Consider the following 23,762-nt stretch of genomic DNA (forward strand, 5'->3'; position numbering starts at 1 on the left):
TTGAATGGTCCCAACTCCCCCCTCACTCTTTTTGTGCCTTATACCTAGATGTTCTCTTAATTTCTGCATGTAACCATCTTTAATCCCTCAGATGGTATTTAACCTGTACATTATGTAAGCCGTACATTGAAACATCTTCCACTGCTGGTTTATTTGAGCTCGCATTTTCTGAACTAATCTTGCCTTGACTCTGTTTCATGTTAAAATTAGCAGCTACCAGTCAACTTCTTTATCTTCAATATGAACACGATTAGGTTATGATCACTATTTCCCAAGTGATGTTGCACTGTTTTAATGATCTGGTGTCATGAGTTCAAATCCCACCACAGGAGCTGGGCAATTTAAATTCAATTAATTCATTAAAATCTGGAATAAAAAGTATCAATAGTGATTATGAAACTACTGGATTGTGGTAAACACCCATATGGTTCACTAACATCCTGAGGGAAGGAAATTTGTGACCCTGCTTGGTCTGGCCTTTATGTGACTCAATACCCACAGCCATGTGGTTGACTCTTGTCTGAAATGGCTTAGTTATACTCTAGAAGGCAGCCTACCACCACCTTCTCAAGGGCAGTTAGGGGTGGGCATTAAATGCTGGCCTTACCAGCATCGCTCACATTCTGTGAATGAATTTAAAAAGAAAGCACGCTGTCTTTCCTTATTGGATATGTGACATGTTGGTTAAGGAAAGAGTTATGCATTTTAATAATCACATCCCCATTTTGACCACAATGGCTTGTTCTCCGTCTGTATCGGATTAAAGTCACCGTTATTACAATTGTTACCACTGTAAATCTTTATAAATCGCCTACAATTTCTTCCTTGTTTCTTTTCCACTTTTTGGTGATTGATGGTGTACTCCCAGCATAACAGATCCCTTATTATTTCTTAGCTCAGCCGAGACAGATTCTCTCAGCAGTACCATCCATATAATCTAATTTTCCAGCTGTAACCGTGCCCTTAATTAAATGGCTGTCCCTCTTTTTTTTTTCCTTCTATTAATTCTCCTGAAAAATTGTAGACTAGAGTATTTATTGACGTTCCATTTCTGTAAAGGCTAACATTATGTTCTCCATTCTAATTGTTAACTCTAGTTTGTCATGTGTTTTCTTGTTCATGAGCACTGAAACCCTAACCCACTCATGCTGTGTACTGTGTAATGAATTTGTGATGCTTTTCATATTCAACAGTCCACTCAACTATCTCAATATCATGGTGTATTCATTCCCTAGTCCTGTTCAATTGTGCATTTTTCTTGCATTTCTGCATTCCACGCAGATACACACTCAATTGACCTCCTTTTATCTTTTAAAAAGTACTTTTTATAGTTGAAATGTGTTGTATCTCACTGTTTGCCTTCATAGAATTTAATGAAACAACTTGTAGCGTAGAGACAATGAGTTGGAAATTAATGGATTATTGGGGCTTTCGTGAAGGAAAAGAACAGACCTCCTTTCATTCATATTTAAATCTAAACCAATTTTAATTAGTATGCCTTGCAATAATGAAGCATTTAGAAGAGGAAAATGTCAGTCCCACTGTAGCAAGAATGCCTTCTACAACTGATGTGACCTTTGGGTAATATCTACAACTCAGATCAGCCAGTTTAATTACTGCCATTGCAACACCTTTCTTTTAATTTTTATAAAACTTAGGGTAGTGTGTTGTACTGCCACACTATTTCTACGAATGGGGAAAAGCTTTGAAATTGGCGGAAAATTGACCACAGTTAGAGCAACATTCTTGCTTGCTCACATACACGCTGCCCTTTTTTTAAAAAAACCTCTTAATGATCCAAGCTGGCAGTGTAATCATGTCTGTTTGCTTGTGTTATTCCATAAGCATCACTACAGTGCAGTGCAGCACATCACTGATCTCCTGCAGTAATTTTTTCAGTTATAGCAGTTTGAAAAGTAAACTAGATTTTAACCCATTTATGTCTCTGGCAGTGACAGCAGTGGTGAAATATTAAACAACTGTTGTGTTATGGAGTACCATCAAGCAACAGGAACCTTAAGTGCCAACTTTAGAAATATGGTAAGCAAAAGCATTCAGTACAATTCATGGCGTTCCCATTGCAATGCTCTTGGGCAATTAGGTTTGGAGGCTGGGAGCCACTTGCTGCATTACACTATCAGATTTCATCCCAGCACACACAACCAATTTGTGGTTTGTTCTTTGTACAATATGTTTTGCTCAAAGGCATTCCTTAGTTACATGTGTGATCATCAGGCGTTTGAGCTGCACAGTGGCAAATAGCATGATTTATTTTTTCTTTGGTGTTTGAAGAGGCTGTAAAAGGGAAGAAGGTATAGCGGGAGGGCTGTTGGCAGTTGATGGGAGGAATTTGCTGGGAGAATTTGTTTTTAAACTGAATTATTCTTGGGAGACATGGAGAGAGAGTCAAAAGGAAAGTGCATTTAGTTAGACGTGAGTAAATGGGGAGAGAATTTCAGATTGTTGATAGTAAGTATTATCACTGCCTCTGTGTTTCACTTGGAATTTATTCTGTGCTCACCACCTGATACCTTTGATTATGTGGCCAAAATAAATATGTATTTAGCACAGACTAATCAATAAACTGGGAGTTCATTAGCAGTTATGCGTTCTAGGAATGTTACTGGTTATTAGGTCATCACTGGTTATTATACTGCCCCATTGGTCTACTCTCGATCATCAAAGTGATGGAAGATGTCGTCAACAGTGCTATCAAGCGCCACTTAAACAGCAACAACCTGCTCACTGATGCTCAGTTTGGGTTCTGCCAGGGCGACTCGGTTCCTCACCTCCTTATAGCCTTGGTCAAAACATGGACAAAAGAACTGAATTCAAGAGGTGAGGTGAGAGTGATTGCCCTTGATATCATGGCAGCATTGACCGAGCCCTAGTCAAATTAAAGTCAATAGGAATTGGAGGAAAACGCTCCACTGGTTGGAGTCATACCTAACACAAAGGAAGATGGTTGTTGGAGGTCAATCATCTAATTGAAAGGACATTGCGGCAGGAGTTCTTCAGGGTAGTGTCCTCAGCCCAAACATCTTCAGCTGCCTTATCAATGACCTCCATCTTAAGGTCAGAAGTGGAGATGTTTGTTGCTGATTGTACAATTTTCAGTACCATTTGCAACTCCTCAGATACTGAAGCAGTCAGTGTCCATCTGCAGCAAGACTTGGACAACATTCAGGCTTGGGCTGATAAAGTGGCAAGTAATATTCGCACCATACAAGTGCCAGGCAATGACGATCACCAACAAGAGAGAATCTAACCATCTCTCCATGACATTTAACGGCATTACCATCACTGAATCCCCCACTATTAACATCCTGGGGGTTGCCATTGACTGAACTGGAGCAGCCACATAAGTACTGTGGCTACAAAAGCAGGGCAGAGGCTAGGAACTCTGCGGCGAGTAACCCACCTCCTGACTCCCCAAAGCCTGTCCACTATCTACAAGGTACAAGCCAGGCGGTGATAGAATACTCTCCACTAGCCTAGATGTGTACGGCTCCAACAACACGCAGGAAGCTCGACATCATCCAGGACATAAGAGCCGCTTGATCGGCACCCCATTTGCCACCTTCAACATTCACTCCCTCCACCGCTGATGTACAGTGGCAGCAGTGTGTACCATATGCAAGATGCACTGCAGCAACTCACCAAGGCTCCTTCAACAGCATCTTCCAAAACCGTGACCTCTTCCACCTAGAAGGACAAGGGCAGCAGATGCTTGGGAACACCACCATTTGCAAGTTCCCCTCCAAGCCACACAGCATCCTGACTTGGAAATATATCGCGGTTCCTTCACTGTCACTGGATCAAAATCCTGGAACTCCCTTTCGAACAGTGCTGTGGGCGTATCCACACCAAATGGACTGCGGCAGTTCAAGAAGGCAGCTCGCCACCTTTTCAAGGGCAATTAGGGATGGGCAACAAATGCTGGCCTTGCCAGCAATGCCCACATCCAAGGAAATGAACAAAAAAACTGTAAAATACACAAAAAGGGGTGTCTACTTTAAGAAATTAAGATATTTTATCAAACCAATTGTAATTTCACTCCTGTATATGAAAGATTTTTACATGGGTAATACCAGATCTATTTATAATCAAACTTTTAAGATGCTTCTTTCTGGTCATAAAGCAAATCTTCTTGCTCTTTGGAAAATAGACTTTCAGCAAATATGCTGTCGTTACCATCATATACGAATACATTTGTGTTCGTACGCAAGTTAAACAAAAGGACATTTTATTGTATATGCATATAGATCAGAAGATTTTTTGTTTATTTCTATTTATTCTGGGTACAGTCAGTGTTAGCCCAAAAAATAAAAATATTGCGACTCCACATACAATTTGATTAAACTTTGCTTCTTTGTAGTCTCTGAAACGAATCAAGCGTTCTGATCGACGTGGAGCAGAATCAGTCACGGAAGAGAAGTTCACAATTCTTTTTGAATCACAGTTCAGTGTTGGTGGAAATGAACTAGTGTTTCAGGTTAAGGTATGTTGGATACACTATGGGCTGAGAGATTTGAACAATGTAATGTGTCTTGTGTCGTTCCATGCATATCATGCCCAAATAATTGTTTTCTTTCTGGCAGACTTTATCACTTCCGGTGGTAGTGATCGTTCATGGCAGCCAAGACAACAACGCCACTGCCACTGTACTGTGGGATAATGCATTTGCGGAACCAGTAGGTTGCAAGTTGTTTGTCTCACATTCAATATAAAATTTAAAACTTGTATGATAGCTTATGGTAATATAAGTACCACTTCATACTGTTCAAACGGGCTAACGAGAGATTGTATATTTGCCAACGTCCTTCAGTTTTAAGAACATATTAAATGTGGGCAGTATTTGTTAGAACTTGGATAGCCAGGTGGTGAAGGATAGAACACTGGAGCCAAGTCTTTATACACTTGCAAGCTTTTATTTACAGTGACATGCATTACATATTGTGCACCTCCAACCCAACAACCACATTTTCAGCCTGCACCTATGCAGATGAACACAGGTGACTCCTCAATTAATGCCCACCACCTGAATACAATTAAAAACCTAATTATATGCAGTTAACAGTATTTGTGCTTTACTATAGTTAAAACCCAAGCATTCTGTGGGAATGATATTGACTTGAAGAATTATGCAAGATCCTGCGTTTAACTTGCAAAAATATCCATGGATTCAACTTCTGAATCTAGTGAAGGCCAATTTGAGAGAGTTTATTTTTTCTCCTGTGGAAATAGTCTGAGCACTTTTTTGAATTGAATTGAAGTTGATATTTTAGTAATTATTTCAAGTTTCCTACTGGCTGGAAACCATTGTGTGGGATATCCCATGCCACTGTACTGCTTGGGAAAACATTCTATAAGATAGTGTACCGACTTTGAAAGCTGTATCCTGGTTCGGGACGCCCATGAGACCACCCCTCAGATTGATTTTATTTACTCAAAATTAAAGTGGCTAAACAGCAAAGGTAGGCCGCACTCCAGAATCTCCATGTCAATTAGAAGCTTGTCATTTTCTACGAAAACATTTAACGTAGTCCTTTCAGATTTTTTTAACTCTACAAGATTGCAATAAAATGGCTCTCTTTTAAGTAACACACAAAAAACTTATTTTTAAAATGATACTCGTAATCAACTTGAACCTGAAACTGCATCAGAGGTTGAGAGATGCCACTTTGAATATGTTTCAGCTGTTACACACTTGTGCATAATCTCAGTAAAATGTAAATAATTTTGGCCTTGTGGCCAGTTGCACCAAACGGGAGATGGAGCAACAATGAAGTCGAGTTGCAGCTTGCATCATAATTCAATGCCTTTCGCATCATATTTCAGTGTCCCATGCTGGCTTACCACAGTGTCATTTACAGAGGCCTTCAAACTCTTTGTAGTCATCTGTCTGCCTTAGCTGAAGTTCAGTCAACAACTAAAATATGAACTGCATGATTTTTCTAGATATGCCTGTTTAGTTATGTATTTATTGGTTATCTGCTATTTACTGTTGAATAGCCTGAGCTTTTATTGGGTAATAATGAAAAATGAAGTTGGTAGAAATGTTTAGACATCCACATTAGTTTTCTGTTTGCAATTTCAGGGTAGAGTGCCGTTTGTAGTCCCTGACAAAGTACTCTGGCCACAGTTGTGTGAGGCTCTCAACATGAAGTTCAAAGCAGAGGTTCAGAGCAACAGAGGATTGTCAGAAGAAAATCTAGTTTTCCTGGCTCAGAAAGCATTCAGCAGCTCAGCCATACATGCAGATGATTATAGTAATATGACCATCTCCTGGTCCCAATTTAATAGGGTAAGAAACTACTTCATCTAATTGGGGATTAACTATTTAGCAACTTTTGTTCTGTACTTACAAACCTGTAAGACTTACAAAAGCTGACTTATTGTTCCCGAAAAGTTGACAATTGAAAACCTGGCCTGATACAGGCCAATTAACTGTAGTTACACCAAAAGTGTAGTGGGCTTAAGTACTTGAGCACCATTTGTTTTTAACATTTCAACAATTTAAGTGGAAAATTGTTCCAAAAATTGCAGTGCCATTCCTTCATTGCTTGCTGAGAAATTGTGGGTGTTTATTCATACTGTGTATGTTGTGAATTCTGGATTTGTTAAATTATTTAAGATTGTTTATGCAGTTGTCGCAATGACAATCACTTTGAATGCCTCCCCTTTCGTGATTTTACTTTTCTCCCCAACCTCTTGTCAGTTAATGCTGGCAATCTGTCTTTTCACAGTCCTCAAATTTCATTGTGCCTGATTTCCCCTCCTCGCCCGCAGTTCCAAGTCATACATGTTGTTCCTCCCACCTGTGTTCAAGGTGACTTTCTTTTATCACCCTCCCACCCCCTGCCAGTTCATAATCGCTTTCTTAGTCTTCGTCAAATCCCCTCCCCATTCTCAGTGGCACTCTTTGTTCCCATCCCAGGTTTGTGATGGTATTCTTCTGTCTTCTCTTTCCCCCACCCCCTCATCTCCACATCCCAACTGCCAATCTCATCATTTCATGCTGGCACACATCATCTCATCTCCTCACCTCCACTTCCCATACTCACTTTAAGATAGTTATTTACTCCCCATCTCAACTTGTGCTTCTTTCCCTGTACTGTCAGCTGTGACTCAGTTGGTAGCACTCTTGCCTTTGAGTTAAAAGGTTGTGAGTTCAAGTCCCACTCCAGAGTCTTGAGTATAAAATCTAGATTGACAATGCAGTGCAGTACTGAGGCAGTGCTGCACTATCTGAGGTGCTGTCTTTCGAACAACATGGTAAACTGAGGCCACATCTGCGCTCTCAGGTAAGTGTAAAAGATCCTATGGCATTATTTCACAGAAGAGCAGGGGAGTTAACCTTGGTCTCCTGGCCAATATTTATCCCTCAATTAATATCACTAAAACATTTTATGTGGTCATGATCACGTTGTTGTCTGTGGGAGCTTGCTGAGCACAAATTGGCTGCTGTATTTCCTACATTACAACAGGGACAACACTTCAAAAGTACTTAATTGACTGTAAAGTGCTTTGGAATATCCTGAGGTAATGAAAGGCGCTAGTCCTTTTTCTCCATTTGAATACTGGCACAATTCCTGTTAAAAACCCATCGTGCCTAGTTCTTGCTATCAATCTTCCATCACAAACCCCGCCCCATGTCATGCCTCTTGCTCCTGCCGTCTGCATGTGATCCAAGGGTTCGAATATCACTGCGTGCTGTGGGCAGAAGTTCCTGTTCTTGTGAGTATTCCTGTCTACTGTTCAGCAAGGTTTAATCGCTTATAGCTACAGCAACAGGAAGTAGGAGCAAGGAGGCCTGCTGAGTTCTCCATTAATGTTGACGTTGTGCTGAAATGTTGGCTGGCTGTGCGAAATGTGGATATTTGGGATGTAGTATTCTTCCATGTTTCTTGGTGCCTGTATAAAAATAATTCGTGGAGAACACTCAATACCTGCATTACTTTGATATAAGTATTCTTAACTGTCTGTTGAATGGCTCTTGAGAACATAGGAAATAGGAGCAGGGGTAGGCAATTCGTCCCCTTCAGCCTGCTCCGCCATTCAACTAGATCATGGCTGATCTACCTCAACGCCATTTTCCCGCACTATTCCTGTATCCCTTGATATCTTTAATATATAGAAATCTAGCAAGCTCTGTCTTAAAAACACTCAATGACTGAGCCTCCACAGACCTCTGGGGTAATGAATTCCAAAGATTCACCATCCTCTGAGTGAAGAAATTCCTCCTCATTACAGTCCTAAATAACCTACTTCTTATTCTGAGATTGTGTCCCTGGTTCTAGAACGCCGCCCCCACCCACCGCCAGCCTCCCCCACCACCCCCCACCACCCCCCCCCCCCCCCCCCTCCACGCCAGGGGGAAACATCCTTCCTGCATCTATCCTGTCAAACCCTGTAAGAATTCTGTATGCTTCAATGAGATCACCCCTCATTCTTCTAAACTTTAGAGAATATAGGCCCAGTCTCTTCATTCCCACCATTCCAGGAATCAGTCTGGTGAGCCTTCGTTGCAAGTATATCCTTCCTTGGGTAAGGAAACTAAAACTGTACACAATGCTCCAGATACAGTCTCGCCAAGGCTCTATACAATTGCAGCAAGACTTCTTTACTCCTGTACTCAAATCATAGAGTCATAGTCATAGAGTTATACAGCACGGAAACAGGCCATTTGGCCCACCATGTCCGCGCCGGCCATCAAGCCTATCTATTCTAATCCCGTTTTCCAGCACTTGGCCGGTGGCCTTACATGCTATGGTGTTTCAAGTGCTCATCTAAATACTTCTTAAATGTTGTGATGGTTCCTGCCTCTGTCACCCCTTCAGGCAGTGTGTTCCAGATTCCCACCACCCTCTGGGTGCAAAGAATTTTCCTCAAATTCCCTCTAAACCTCCTGCCCCTTGCCTTAAATCCATACCCCCTGGTTATTGACACCTCCGCTAAGGGAAAAAGTTTCTTCCCATCTATCGTATGTATGCATCTCATAATTTTGTATACTTCAATCAGGTCCCCCCCTCAGCCTTCTCTGCTCTAATGAAAACAACCTGAGCCCATCCAGTCTCTCTTCGTAGCTGAAATGCTCCAGCCCAGGCAACATCCTGGTGAATCTTACCTGCACTCTCTCCAGTGCAATCACATCCTTCCTATAATGTGGTGCCCAGAACTGTACACAGTACTCCAGCTGTGGCCTAACCAGCGTTTTATAGAGTTCTAACACAACCTCCCTGCTCTTTTATTCTATGCCTCGGCTAATAAAGGCAAGTATCCCATATGCCTTCCTAACCACCTTATCTACTTGTGCTGCTGCCTTCAGTGATCTATGGGCAAGTACACCAAGGTCCCTCTGACCCTCTATACTTCCTATGGTCCTACCATCCATTGTATATTCCCTTGCCTTGCTAGTCCTCCCAAAATGCATCACCTCACATTTCTCAGGATTAAATTCCATTTGCCACTGCTCTGCCCATTTTACCAGCCCATTTATATCGTCCTGTAATCTAAGGCTTTCCTCCTCACTATTTACGACACCACCAATTTTCGTGTCATCTGCAAACTTACTGATCATACCTCTTATATCCAGGTCTAAATCATTAATGTACACTACAAACAGCAAGGGGCCCAGCACCGATCCCTGCGGTACACCAGTGGTCATAGGCATCCACTCGCAAAAACAACCCTCGACCATCACCCTCTGCCTCCTGCCACCAAGCCAATTTTTGATCCAATTTGCCAAATTGCCCTGGATCCCATGGGTTCTTACCACCTTGACCAATCTCCCATGCGGGACCTTATCAAAAGCCTTACTGAAGTCCATGTAGACTACATCAACTGCTTTATCCTCATCTACACACCTAATCACCTCCTCAAAAAATTCAATCAAATTTGTTAAACATGATCTCCCCCTCACAAAGCCATGCTGACTGTCCTTGATTAATCCCTGCTCCTCCACGTGGAGATTAATCCTGCCCCTCAGAATTTTTCTGATAGTTTCTCTACCACTGTTAGACTCACTGGCCTGTAATTACCTGGTTTATCCCTACTACCCTTCTTGAATAATGACATTTGCTGTCCTCCAGTCCTCTGGTACCTCACCTGTGGCCAGAGAGGATTTTAAAATTTGTGTCAGAGCCCCTGCTATCTGCTCCCTTGCCTCACATAACGGCCTGGGGATTTACCCACTTTTAAGCCTGCTGAAACCACTAATACCTCCTCCCTTTCAATGATAATTTGTTCAAGTATGTCACAGTGCCCCTCCCTGATTTTGACACTTACATCGTCCTTCTCCATAATGTACATAGATGAAAAGTAATCATTTAAAATCTCACCTATGTCCTCCAGCTCCACACCCACATTGCCACTTTGGTCCTTAATGGGCCCTACTCTTGCCCTTAATATACTTAGAAAACACCTTGGGATTTTCCTTTATCTTGACCTCCAGTGTTTTTTCATGTCCCCTCTTCACTCTCCTAATTGCTTTTCTAAGTACCCCCCTACACTTTCTATACTCCTCTAGGGCCTCTGCTGTTTACAGCCCTCTGAATCTGCCATAAGCCTCCTTTTTTTTTTTTCCTTATCCAATCCTCTATACCCCTTGACATCCAGGGTTCTCTGGACCTTTTGGTCCTACCCTTCACCTTTACAGGAACATGTTGGCCCTGAACACACACTATTTCCTTTTTGAATGACTCCCACTGGTCTGATGTAGACTTTCCTACAAGTAACTGCTCCCAGTCCACTTTGGCCAGATCCTGTTTTATCATTTTGAAATCGGCCTTCCCCCAATTCAGTCCCTTTATTTCCTGTTCATCTTTGTCCTTTTCCATAACTACCTTAACTCTTAGAGTTATGGTCACTATCCCCAAAATACTACCCCACTGACACTTCTACCACTTGTCTGGCTTTATTCCCTAGGATTAGGTCCAGTACTGCCCCTTCTCTTGTAGGACTATCTACTTACTGGCTCAAAAAGCTCTCCTGTATGCATTTTAAGAATTCCGCCCCCTTTAAGCCTTTTGCACTAAGATTATCCCGATTAATATTGGAGAAGTTGAAATCCCCTACTATTATTATCCTATTATTTTTACACCTCTGAGATTTGCCTACATATCTGCTCCTCTATCTATCCCTGACTGTTTGGAAGCCTGTAGTACACTTAGTACACTCCCAGCAAAGTGATTGCCCCCTTTTTGTTTTTAGGTTCTACCCATATGGCCTCATTTGAGGAACCTTCTAAGATATCATCCCTCCTTACTGCAGTAATTATCTCTTTGATTAATAGTGCAATGCCGCCACCTCTTTCACCCCCCAATCACGCCTGACGATTCTATACCCTGGAATATTCAGCTGCCAGTCCTGCCCTTCCCCAACCATGTCTCTGATGCCAATAATCTCATATTCCCATGTGTTAATCAATGCCCTCAATTCATCTGCCTTACTTGTAAGACTCCTTGCGTTAAAATAGATGCAATCCAGCCTTGCATTATTCGCTTGTGCCTTAACAGGTCTATTTGCTCTGCCTTCCATACTGACTTAGTTTCTCTTCTATATTTGGCTGTGCCTCACCCCCTACTGTAACTCCACTCTGTGTCCCATCCCCTGCCAACAGCACTAGCAAACCTCCCGGCAAGGTTCAGGTGAAACCCGTCCAACTTGTACAGATCCCACCTTTGCCAGAAATAGACCTAGTGATCGAGGGAACTAAAGCCTTCCCTCTTGCACCATCTCGTCAGCCATGCATTCATCTGCTCTATCCTCCTATTCCTATACTCAATAGCACGTGGCACTGGGAGTAATCCAGAGATTACAACCTTTGAGGTCTTGCTTTTTAATCTGTTACCTAGCTTCCTAAATTCTTGTTGCAGGACCTCATCCCTCTTTCTACCTATGTCGTTGGACCTATGTGAACCACGACTTCTGACTGTTCACCCTCCCCCTTCAGAATGTCCTGCAGCCGCTCTGTGATATCCTTGACCTGAGCACCAGGGATGCAACATATCCTGGAGTCACGTTTGCGGCCACAGAAACTCCTTGCTGTACCCCTTACAATAGAATCCCTTTACAATAGAATCCCCTATCACTATAGCTCGTTCACTCTTTTCCTCCCCTCCTGTGCATCTGAGCCACCCGTGGTGCCACAGACTTGGCTCTTGCTGCATTCCCCTGAGAAGCTATCTGCCCCAACAGTATTCAAAGTGGAATATCTGTTAGAGAGGGAGATGCACCCAGGGGACTCCTGCACTACCTGCCTAGTTCTTCTACTCTGCCTGGCAGTCACCCATTCCCTTTCTGCCTGAGCAGTCTTTACCTGCGGAGTGACCACCTCCCTGTACGTGCTATCCACGATGATCTCAGCCTCGCGGATGCTCCACAGTGTCCCCAGCCGCTGCTCCAGATCTGAAACATGGATTTCGAGTAGCTGCAGCTGGAGACACTTCCTGCACACGTGTTCGCCCTCGACACTGGAAGTGTCCCTGACTTCCCACATTGCACAGAAGGAGCACTGCATGCTGCTGAACTGCCCTGCCATAACTTACCCTTAATTTACTCCCTTAAATTACTCAAAAATTAGAGATTATTTACACTAGGGACCTTGATTCCTTAAAAAACACTACTTACTATATAAAAAAAACTGTAGACCTTACCTTTCTCTTTAGTTACTAACCCAGCTATTTATTGATACTCCCTAACAACAGTTACTCACCAACCAATCGCAGCTTTCCTGTGATGTCACTGTTCAAATTTTTATTTTCAAACGCAGTCAGCATGCGCCAACTACTGAAGAGGTCCGAATCCTCTCTGCTCCTGAAGGTAAGTGAAGGCCCCGAGCCTGGTGCTGAATTTATCTGCTCCCGGTTCTAGGTGCTCCCACACAGGTCCGACTGCTCTCTGCTCCTGAAGGTAAATCCTCTTGCAATAAAGGCCAACATACCATTTACCTTCCTAACTGCTTGCTGCACCTGCATGTTAACTTTCAGACTTCTTAACTTAAGATCAAAGACACTCAGGTTCCTTTGGACATGAACACTTCCCAATCTCTTATCATTTAAGAAATACTCTGCAGTTCTGTTTTTCCTACCAAAGTGGATAACTTCACATTTTTCCACAGTACATTCGGTCTTCTTGCCCACTCACTTAGCCTGTTTATTCCCTTGAAGCCTCTTCAAATGCTCCTCACAACTCACATTCTTACCAAGTTTTGTGTCATCAGAAAACTTGGAAATATTACATTTGGTCCCCACATCCTAATCATTAATATAGACTGTGAATAGCTGGGGCCCAAGAACTGATCCTTGTGGTACCCCACTATTCAGAGCCTGCCAATTTGAGAATGACCCATTTATTCCTCCTTTCAGTTCTCTGTCCGTTAACCAATTCTTAATCGATGCCAGTATATTGCTCCCAGTCTAATGCGCTCTAATTTTGATTATTAACCTGCTGTGTGGGACCTTATTGAAAGCCTTCTGGAAATCCAAATACACCACATGCACTGGTTCCCCCTTAATCTATTCTGCTAGTTATATCCTCAAAAAACAACTCCAACAGGTTTGTCAAACATGATTTTCCTTGCATAAAGCCATGTTGACTCTGCCCAATCCTACCATTATTTTCGAAGTGTCCAGTTATCGCATTCTTTATAATAGATTCTAGTATTTTCCCTACTAATGTCAGGCTAACCTGTCTGTCGTTCCCTGTTTTCTGTCTCCTTCCTTAAATTGTGGGGTTACGTTTGCTACATTCCAATCTGCAGGAACCATTCCAGAATCTATAGAATAGATGGGCGGCGCAGTGGTTAGCACCGCAGCCTCACAGCTCCAGCGACCCTGGTTCAATTCTGGGTACTGCCTGTGTGGAGTTTGCAAGTTCTCCCTGTGTCTGCGTGGGTTTTCTCCGGGTGCTCCGGTTTCCTCCCACATGCCAAAGACTTGCAGGTTGATAGGTAAATTTGTTATTATATAAATTGCCCCTAGTATAGGTAGGTGGTAGGAGAATATAGGGACAGGTGGGGATGTGGTAGGAATATGGAATTAGTGTAGGATTAGTATAAATGGGTGGTTGATGATCGGCACAGACTCGGTGGGCCGAAGGGCCTGTTTCAGTACTGTATTTCTAAACTAAACTAAAACTAAAGTTGTTTGGTAGTGGAGAGCTTGAGTATTGCTGAAAATAGAGACATGATGACGAAGCTTTTCGTGTTGCACTCATCAGGAAAATCCACAAGAATACCAATGTAAGGAGAACAACGACTTTATACTAAGAAGAGAGTGCTGATTGGTTGGCAAGTGAACTCAGTTTATGGTGACTGATGGTTAACTGCCAAACTTTGTTTGAAATTTAGACCAGGCAGCTTGAATGTGATTGGTCAAGGCATTGCCCCGAGGAATGAACCAGTGCTTGGCTGTCACTTACTTTGTTTATCTGGAACAGGCGCAATGTTTGTACATGTTCTTTCTGTCTGCAAAGAACAAGGCCCTGTGTATTAAGATATGTAGCTTCCAGCACACGCAAATGTGCCACACTGCGAGCTCTTAAATTGGTTGTCGGCTTAATTCTTAGCACACTGAGGATTATTTACCAAATGTCCAGTCGCAGAATTGCATTTAATGTTGGACACTGTGTTTTGAGTTTTGCAAACAAGGGCTGGTTGGGTGCAGCCTGTACCTTGCCCGTTGCGAACAGCGGAAGGGAAGTGTTTGATATTATCCACTAGTCTTTGGGACATACGGCAATAATACCTAGCATCACACTGGCATTGAAATTCATATATCACATTACTCATTTGTGTGATAGGCAGGATGTCTTTTTAGCTCGATGGCAGCATCCTGTTGGTAGCGAACACCACACGTGTTGCTACTGCATAGCAGCGTGAAACAGCTAGCTTCACCTGTTGCTGAAATCTTTGGGATACATTACCCTTCCAGGGTAATTTGAGGTAGACTGGGCACTTTTCCAGGGCTGAAAATGACTTCCCTAAGCCTGTTCATAAGTTTGCGCAATATACAGTGGGAAGTGATCTGATCGGTGTAGCCATTGTCACGCAGGATGTTTTTGATTCACCCTATTTCAGCATTAAGCTTGCAAGTTGAGCAAATTGGATCCTATTTATGAGGAAGCTGATGAGGAAAATCTTGTAGCTCATGGAACTGTAAGAATCCCAACGCGTGGCTGGACCAGTGAAGGTAGGTTTGCGGTAGACTGTGGTGGAGACGTTGCTACTGTGCAGTTGCAACGCGTGTGGTGTTCGCCAATAACAGGATGCTGCCGTCAAGCAAAAAAGGCGTCCCGTCTATCGCACAAATGAATAATGTGATATATAAATTTCAATGCCAGTGTGGTGCTCGATATATGGCCATATGTCCCAAAGACTGGCAGATCATATCAAACAACATGCCCCTTCCGCTCTTCGCAACAGGCAAGGTGCAGGCCATATCCAACCAGCCCATGCTTGCAAAACTCAAAACAGTGTCCAATAGTAGATGTGATGTTGCGATTGGGCAACATTTGCTAAATAATCCTCAGTGTGCTAAGAATTATACTGACAACCAATTTAAGATGGTCAGGAGGGCTTGCAGTGTGGCGCATTTGCACGTACAGGAAGCTACATATATTAATACGCAGGGCCCTGTTCTTTGCAGACAGAAAGAACATGTACAAACATTGCACCTGTTCCAGCTAAACAAATAAGTGACAGCCATTCACTGGTTCATTCCTCATGGCAATGCCTTGACCAGAGTCAAGCTGCCTGGTTTAAATTTCAAACAAAGTTTGACAGTCAACTGTCAGTCACCATAAACCGGTGCATTCTCCTTGTCAACGCCTCTACCAATCAGAGTTCACTTGCCAACAAATCAGCACACTCTTATACAGTATGAAGTTGTTTTCCCTTACATTTGTTATTCTTGCAAATTGTCCTGAGAAGTGCAAGATGAAAAGCATCGACAACATGTCTCTAGATGACCACCAACGCATCCACTATCTCTGCAGTCACCTCTTTCAACACTGGATGTAGAGCATTGGATCCAGGGGATTTATCAACTTTCAGTCCCATTAATTTCTCCAGTAGTACTTCTTTTGCGAATAATTTCTTTCAGTTCCTCATTCTCGCTCGTCCCTTAGTTCTCTAATGTTCTGGGAGTTTATTTTGTATTTTCCTCCGTGAAGACAGCCACAAAATATTTGTTTAGTTTCTCTGCCATTTCCGTATTTTCTATTATAAATTCTCCTGTCTCTGCTGGTAGTGAGCCCACATTTGTCTTTTCTAACCTTTTTACATAACTATAGAAGCTTTTACAGTCTGTTTTCATGTTTCTCGCTAGTTTACATTCATATGCTATTTTCTCTTTCTTTATCGATTTCTTTGTCCTCCTTTGCTGAATTCTAAAATGCTCCCAATCCTCAGGCTTATGACTTTTTTGGCAACTTTATAAGCCACTTTTATTGATCTAACACTTAGAGACTTTAACTTCTCTTGTTAGCCATGGGTGGATCACCTGTCCTGCCTGGTAAGCTTGAGACTAATTAAAATTAAGGGAACTGGCCATTTATGGTTTGATTTTATTTTGCATGTGCTGTTAACTATGCTAAAAATTGTCCACATACTGCTCATTTCTTTTTGAAGATGGAGGAATAAACATAATATAATGGTGAACAGGATCCTGTTGAAAACATCTTGGCAATAATTTATCTTGAATTTACTGTATAGCTTCATATAGCTATTTTGTCATATTAGTACATGTAGTATTTGGGAATTTCTTTTCTTAAAGGAAAGTTTACCAGGTCGAAATTTCACGTTCTGGCAATGGTTTGACGGAGTCATGGAGCTGACAAAAAAGCATCTAAAGCCTCATTGGAATGATGGGTAATGTAATGTTCTCTGCCTTCATTGTCGATAAACCTGTACGTTGACAATATGTCGGTATCTCTTTGCTACATCTACATGTTACTGCATTTGAATACTGTGCAAATAATTCAAAGCAGGGCAAATTAATTTCTAGTAATTTTTTAAAGACTTTTTTTTATCAGATGGCTTCAAGCTGATCATAGAAGCAAGTAGAAAAGAGCCCTCCAAAAGGTTCAGCCAGTTAGGGCAATGTTTCATACAGGTCATAGACCTGAGACAATAACACTGTTTCTCTCTGCACGGATACTGCCAGACCTGCTGAGTATTTCCAGCATTTTCTGTTTCTATTTTAGATTTCCAGCATCCGCAGCTTTTGTATTAAAGTGGAATGTGTAGCTTATTTTGCAGCCCAAGATTCCCCAATTCAGTCTCATATGTCTGTTGAATGAGCTAGTCTCAATCAGGAGACATAAGGGGCGATGGAATTGTTCTCAATGTCTGTAAAGCGGTAAATCAACTTGCGTTCCCATTCCAAATCGCCATTGCTGACTCCTGCTGCATGTGACAATGATAACCAGAGATCGAAATGCGCAGAGCTTTGGCTATCTGAAGTGAGATGAAAAATGGTTAACATGGGAAAGGTTCCAGAGGGCACCATGTTCCTGCAGGAATCAATGCTATCAGGAATAGAAGAAATGGTAACGAAAGGAGCAGAAAAGTGTTTAGATACTGTTTTTGCGACACAACACATATTGTATTCAAAACATATAGTATTAAAACTTTAGTCATTGAAATATATTCATATCTGTGCTTCATGCAGGGCAATTTTGGGTTTTGTAAACAAGCAGCAGGCACAGGACATGCTGCTTTCCAAGCCAAATGGAACCTTCTTGCTGCGATTCAGCGACTCTGAAATTGGAGGGATTACAATAGCTTGGGTTGCAGATAATCCCAACAAAGCAGGTGCGGTCGTGGGAAAAGCTTCTATATCTCATTTCTGACCTTTGTGGCAACTGTAACAATTAACCTTTTTAAACTATCTGTGATTAAGAAAATTCCTTAAATTGTATAAGGATTATGTATTTAAGAAAAAATTAAGTTTAATGTATTGTAATCTTTGACTAATCTTTACCATAGTATGATTCCATGAAAGACCTATGTGTACTGCAGTAGCTTTCATGGAACCATTATTTGTGTCTAACACTTGAAACATTAAAACAAAACTTACTCTGTTTGACCATGATTGGTGTTGATGTAACTTTATAACTACGCTGCTTTGCTACTTTTTGTGAAAATTCTACTGTTTTCCTACTAAAGCAGGAGCAAATGAGATAGCAACACCAATATTAAAATAGTTTTATATCTATTTTAAAGGAGAACGAATGGTTTGGAATCTCATGCCGTACACAACCAAAGATTTTTCCATTCGATCATTGGCAGATCGTATCAGTGATCTGAATCATTTGCTGTATTTGTATCCAGACAGACCGAAAGATGATGTGTTTTCAAAATATTATACACCACCGTTATGTAAGTGTCATTTGCTTTGCTGGTCAAGAAAGCCTTCCGTAGAATTTTTATTAGTTGTACATATTGTCAAAGCCACATAAGTAAGTTTTTAATCAATTCAAAATACAGTTTGGAGCATGAGCTTTTTAGCTTATTTTGGTAATTACTTGTTTTAACAGTACATGTTTTCCTTTCTTTAAAAGAGGAAGACTGTCCTGTTTTGAACACTGATAAATAAGTCCATTTTATACATCAGATGTATACAAAAAAAATTGTGCATTGGAGCTTAACTACTTCTTTGGCACAATACCTTCTGTTAAATTGCTGACCTGCTAGACAACTGTATGATGAGCATGTTGGTGTAGTAGCATGCTTATGTAGGCTTGCACCTATGTGTTTGCCAGTTTGTTAGGGAAAGAGGCGAAACTAGAAGCCAAATAATTTCAAACCGGGAGGGAAAATCAGGATGAACCAAGCATTATTTTTACTTTGCTTATGAAGCTTCACCATTTGAGGCCCAGGAGCATGTCATCAGCCAACTTGCTTCGCCATGAGGAACCTACAAAGAGAGAAAATTATTCATCAAATGGCAAACAGTGGGGCTTGGTGATGGGTATTATAAATTACTTTCATGCTGATTTTTTTTTTTTATGGATGCAAAAATTAATGTTACTTTGTGAAGTCGCTCAATGCACTTTGAAACAACAAAGTGACTCCTGACAACGCAGCGGCCAGCTGACGTCATCAGAGCGCACCAAGCTGCGCACATGCACAGCTACATCTTGAGTAAGTTGCGCATGCGCAGGATGACGTCATCATGCAGCGTCAATGTCATCGCATATCTGTGCCTGGTCCATCTTCGCGCATGCGTGATAAAGCGTCATCGAGTATCCAGCCCCCACTCAGTTGGAGGAAGTGGCTGAATGGGAGACTTTGAGGCTGGAGCTCTTCCCCCTCGACAACTTGCTCCAGGCCTCAACGCTCCCTCCCCTCAGCCGCTCCCTCCCCACTCCCCTAGCCGATTGTTCCTCGCTTCGCACCACCCCCACTCTCCGAGCGCTTGCTCCCTGCTTCCTCGCCCCCACCCAGCCGCGAGCTCTAGGCTGTGCCGCTTCCCTACTCCCTGCCACTCGTTCCTACGTTGCCCCGTCACCCCTTGTGGCCCGCCTTGATGCTTCGGGCGGCGCGTGGAGAATGATGGAACATGGGAGCGAGTGGCCAAGAGGAGGGAAGCGGCGCAGCCTCGACCTAGTGGCTGCAGGGGAGGACCGGAGAGCGGGATGGCACGAGTGGAGAACAATCAGCCAGGGAAGTGGAGGGGAGCAGCGAGGTCTGGAGCGAGCAGCTGAGGGGGAGGGGGTAAGTGAGTTGCTGAGGGGCGAGAGCGGCCAGTGGGACAGGAACTAGTAGCTGTGTTCGAGTGAAATCAATCTTGGTCAGTCATATAAACGAATTGCAATAACGAATTGGCAGCACATTTTATACTCTGCCCAGTTTTCTTTTCCATCGATCGGGGTGCCAATTCACTATCTTCCAATGGAAATTCAATCATAAAGTTCCTTTTGTAATTAATAGGATTACTGGAATATTAAATGGATCTGAGGATTACAGTTAGTATCCGATAACGACATAGCATATTACTGGACTTCCGTGCAACTTAATGTAAGGTTAGTTTGCTAGAACGATGCAGTCATGAGCGTTTCCTGTGATAAATTGAGCAGCGCCATCTTTAATCCTGGCAGCTGCCTGAACGTCGCAGACACTGACGTTCCAGTTGAAGAGCCTGCATTTGCGCGTCCGCAAGTACTGCACCACCTAGTGGTTGCGTTGTCAGCAAACGCAGCCATGAAACAATTCCCTTTTAAATCTAGAAGTCGGTTTACATTACAGGTGAATCACAAGTGCATCTTAATTCTATAGCAAAGGTTTACTTCAGCTGTGCCTTAATTTAATAGAGTTTTTAAAGAATCTCTTACAGTATATATGAATTAATGTTTTAACAACTTTGGTTTTCTTTTTATCCCCTGCTGTAGCTAAAGCAGTAGATGGGTATGTAAAACCACAGATCAAACAGGTGGTTCCAGAGTAAGTACTTCACTGTGACATTTTTAAAAACATTGTTGATAAGACTTGTTTTAATTTTATATCTAGCATTATGCAAGTTGTCTGATTTCTACCTCTAATCATCTGTCTTTAATATTCCATGAAAGTATATAATTAAGACTGCTATTATAGTTGTACCTATAAGACTGTACTGCTGGATTCAGACAGGCTTCTGTGCATCAAGTATATTTTAAAAATGGTTCTGTTCAAATATGCTTTCACTATCAGTGAAGTTGAACAAAAGATAAACTAGTCATGGTTCACCAGGGGTTGTGAATCCAGATATAGAGTCGTACAGCATAGAAACAGGCCCTTCGGCCCACCAGGTCCATGCCGACCATAATGCCTATCTATATTAATCCCACCTGCCTGCATTAATTCAATATCCCTCTATGCCTTGCTCATTCAAGTACCTGTCCAGATGCCTCTTAAATGTCGCTGCTGTTCCTGCCTCCACCACCATCTCGGGCAGCTCATTCCAGATACCCACTATTATTTGTGTGAAAAATTTACCCCTTTGATCCCCTTCAAACCTCCTCCCTCTCTCCTTAAATCTATGCCCTCTAGTTTTAGTCACCCCTACCATGGGAAACAGACTCTGGCTATCTACCCTATCTACGCCTCTCATAATTTTATATATCTCTATCATGTCCCCTCTCAGCCTCCTTTGCTCCAGGGAAACCAGATGCAGCCTATCCAATCTCTCTTTATAACTCGGCACAGTAGCGCAGTGGTTAGCACCGCAGCTTCACAGCTCCAGCAACCCGGGTTCGGTTCTGGGTACTGCCTGTGTGGAATTTGCAAGTTCTCCCTGTGACCGCGTGGGTTTCCGCCGAGTGCTCCGGTTTCCACCCACAGCCAAAGACTTGCAGGTTGATAGGTAAATTGGCCATTGTAAATTGCCCCTAGTGTAGGTAGGTGGTAGGAGAGTGGTAGGGAATATGGGATTAACGTAGGATTGGTATAAATGGGTGGTTGATGGTCGGCACAGACTCGGTGGGCCGAAGGGCCTGTTTCAGTGCTGTATCACTCTATGACACTAACTCAAGCCCTCCAAACCAGGCAACATCCTTGTGAATCTTTTCTGCGCCTTCTCTAGCTTAATCACATCTTTCCTGTAGTGCGGCGACCAGAACTGCACACAGTACTCCAAATGCAGCCTAACCAACGTTATGTACAACTGTAACATGACGTCCCAACTCTTGTACTCAATGCCTCGGCCAATGAAGGCAAGCATGCCATATGCCTTCTTCACCACCCTGTCTATCAGTGTTGCCACTTTCAGGGAACTATGTACTTGTACCCCAAGGTCTCTCTGCTCAACAACACTCCCCAGGGCCCTGTCATTCACTGTATATGTCCTGCCCTGGTTTAACTTCCCAAAATGCATCATTTCACACTGGTCTGCGTTAAATTCCATTTGCCACTCCCCTGCCCAGTTTATCTATATCCTGTTGTAACCTTCGACAACCTTCTTCACTGTCCACTATACCACCAATTTTGGTGCCATCTGCAAACTTACTAATCATGCCCCTTGCATTCACATCCAAGGCATTAATATATATCACAAACAACAGAGGGCCCAGTACCGATCCCTGCGGCACACCACCGATCACCAGCTTCCAATCTGAAAAACAACCCTCCACTACCACCCTCTGCCTCCTATCACCAAGCCAATTTTGTATCCAATTTGCTAGCTCACCCTGGATCCCATGTGTTCGAACCTTCTGGACCAGCCTACCATGCGGGACCTTGTCAAAGGCCTTGCTAAAGTCCATGTAGTCAACGTCCATCGCCCTGCCCTCGTCAATCCTCTTGGTCACCTCCTTGAAAAACTCAATCAAATTCGTGAGAAATGATTTCCCACGCACAAAGCCATGCTGACTATCCCTAATCAGACCATGCCTTTCCAAATGCATATAAATCCTGTCTCTCAGAATCCCTTCCAATAACTTTCCCACCACTGATGTAAGGCTCACCGGCCTGTAGTTCCCTGGCTTTTCCCTGCTGCCCTTCTTAAATAAAGGCACAACATCAGCTATCCTTCTGTCTTCCGTTACCTCACCCGTGGCTAACGATGATACAAAAATATCTGCCAGGGCCCCAGCAATCTCCTCCCTTGCTTCCCATAGCATCCTAGGATACACCTGGTCAGGCCCTGGGGATTTATCCACCTTACTGCGCTTCAAAACCTCCAACACCTCCTCCTTTGCAATATTGATATGCTCCAGGATATTGGTGTTCCCTCCCTTGAACTCACTAGCTTCCATGACCACCTCCACGGTAAATACGGACGAGAAATATACATTTAAGACCTCGCCCATTTCCCGTGGCTCCACACTTAGATTGCCACACTGATCCTGAAGGGGACCTACTCTCTCCCTAGCTACCCTTTTACTCTTAATATACTTATAGAATCTTTTAGGATTCTCCTTTATCTTATCTGCCAGGGAAATCTCATGGCCCCTTTTCGCCCTCTTAATTTCCTCCTTAAGTGTAGTCCTACATCCCCTATACTCCTCGAGGGACTCGCTCGATCCCAGCTGCCTATACCTAACATATGCCTCCTTTGTCCTGACCAAACCCTCAATATCCCTCATCAACCAAGGTTCCCTAAACTTGCCAGCCTTGCCCTTCCATCTAACAGGAACATGCTGGCCCTGAACTTTTCCTATCTCACTTTTAAAAGCCTCCCACTTGTCAGACGTCCCTTTACCTGTAAACAGCCTCTCCCATTCAACTTTTGAGAGTTTCTGTCTGATGCCATCGAAATTAGCCTTTCCCCAATTTAGGACTTCAACCTGAGGACCAGTCCTATCCTTTTCCATAACTATCTTGAAGCTAATAGAGTTATGATCACTGGTCCCAAAGTGCTCCCCCACAGACACATCAACCAGCTGCCCAGCCTCATTTCCTAAGAGGAGGTCAAGTATAGCCCCTTCTCTCGTAGGGCCATCCACATACTGCTTCAGAAAACTATCCTGGACACACTTAACAAATTCTTCCCCATCTGATCCCTTAGCACTAAGGCAGTCCCAGTCAATATTAGGGAAGTTAAAATCACCTACTATTACAACCCTATAATTCCTACACCTATCTGTGATTTCCCTACATATATGCTCCTCCACTTCCCTCTGACTATTGGGGGGCCTATAGTATAATCCCATCAAAGTGATCACCCCTTTCTTATTTCTAAGTTCTACCCATATGGCCTCGCTGGACATTCCCCCTGGGATATCCTCTCTAAGTACTGCCGTGATGTCTTCCCTAATCAATAGTGCAACTCCCCCTCCTC

General features: G+C 42.8%; 1 protein-coding gene across 6 annotated transcripts in view; it reads left to right on the forward strand.

Moving 5' to 3' along the window:
- The window catches only part of LOC137348151 (signal transducer and activator of transcription 5B-like), a 218,858-nt gene that overhangs the window by 179,001 nt on the left and 16,095 nt on the right, over positions 1–23,762 (forward strand). For 5 of the 6 annotated variants that reach the window (XM_068013415.1, XM_068013417.1, XM_068013416.1 and 2 more), the window contains 8 exons: positions 1,953–2,040; positions 4,379–4,501; positions 4,602–4,694; positions 6,101–6,307; positions 16,779–16,873; positions 17,676–17,818; positions 18,230–18,385; positions 20,398–20,449. In XM_068013415.1, the coding sequence (XP_067869516.1) occupies positions 1,953–2,040; positions 4,379–4,501; positions 4,602–4,694; positions 6,101–6,307; positions 16,779–16,873; positions 17,676–17,818; positions 18,230–18,385; positions 20,398–20,449 (957 nt within the window). The remainder of the gene's footprint in view (positions 1–1,952; positions 2,041–4,378; positions 4,502–4,601; positions 4,695–6,100; positions 6,308–16,778; positions 16,874–17,675; positions 17,819–18,229; positions 18,386–20,397; positions 20,450–23,762) is intronic. The other variant, XM_068013419.1, reaches the window with a different exon arrangement.

Source organism: Heterodontus francisci, chromosome 33, assembly GCF_036365525.1.
Source record: "Heterodontus francisci isolate sHetFra1 chromosome 33, sHetFra1.hap1, whole genome shotgun sequence".
Lineage (NCBI taxonomy): Eukaryota > Metazoa > Chordata > Chondrichthyes > Heterodontiformes > Heterodontidae > Heterodontus > Heterodontus francisci.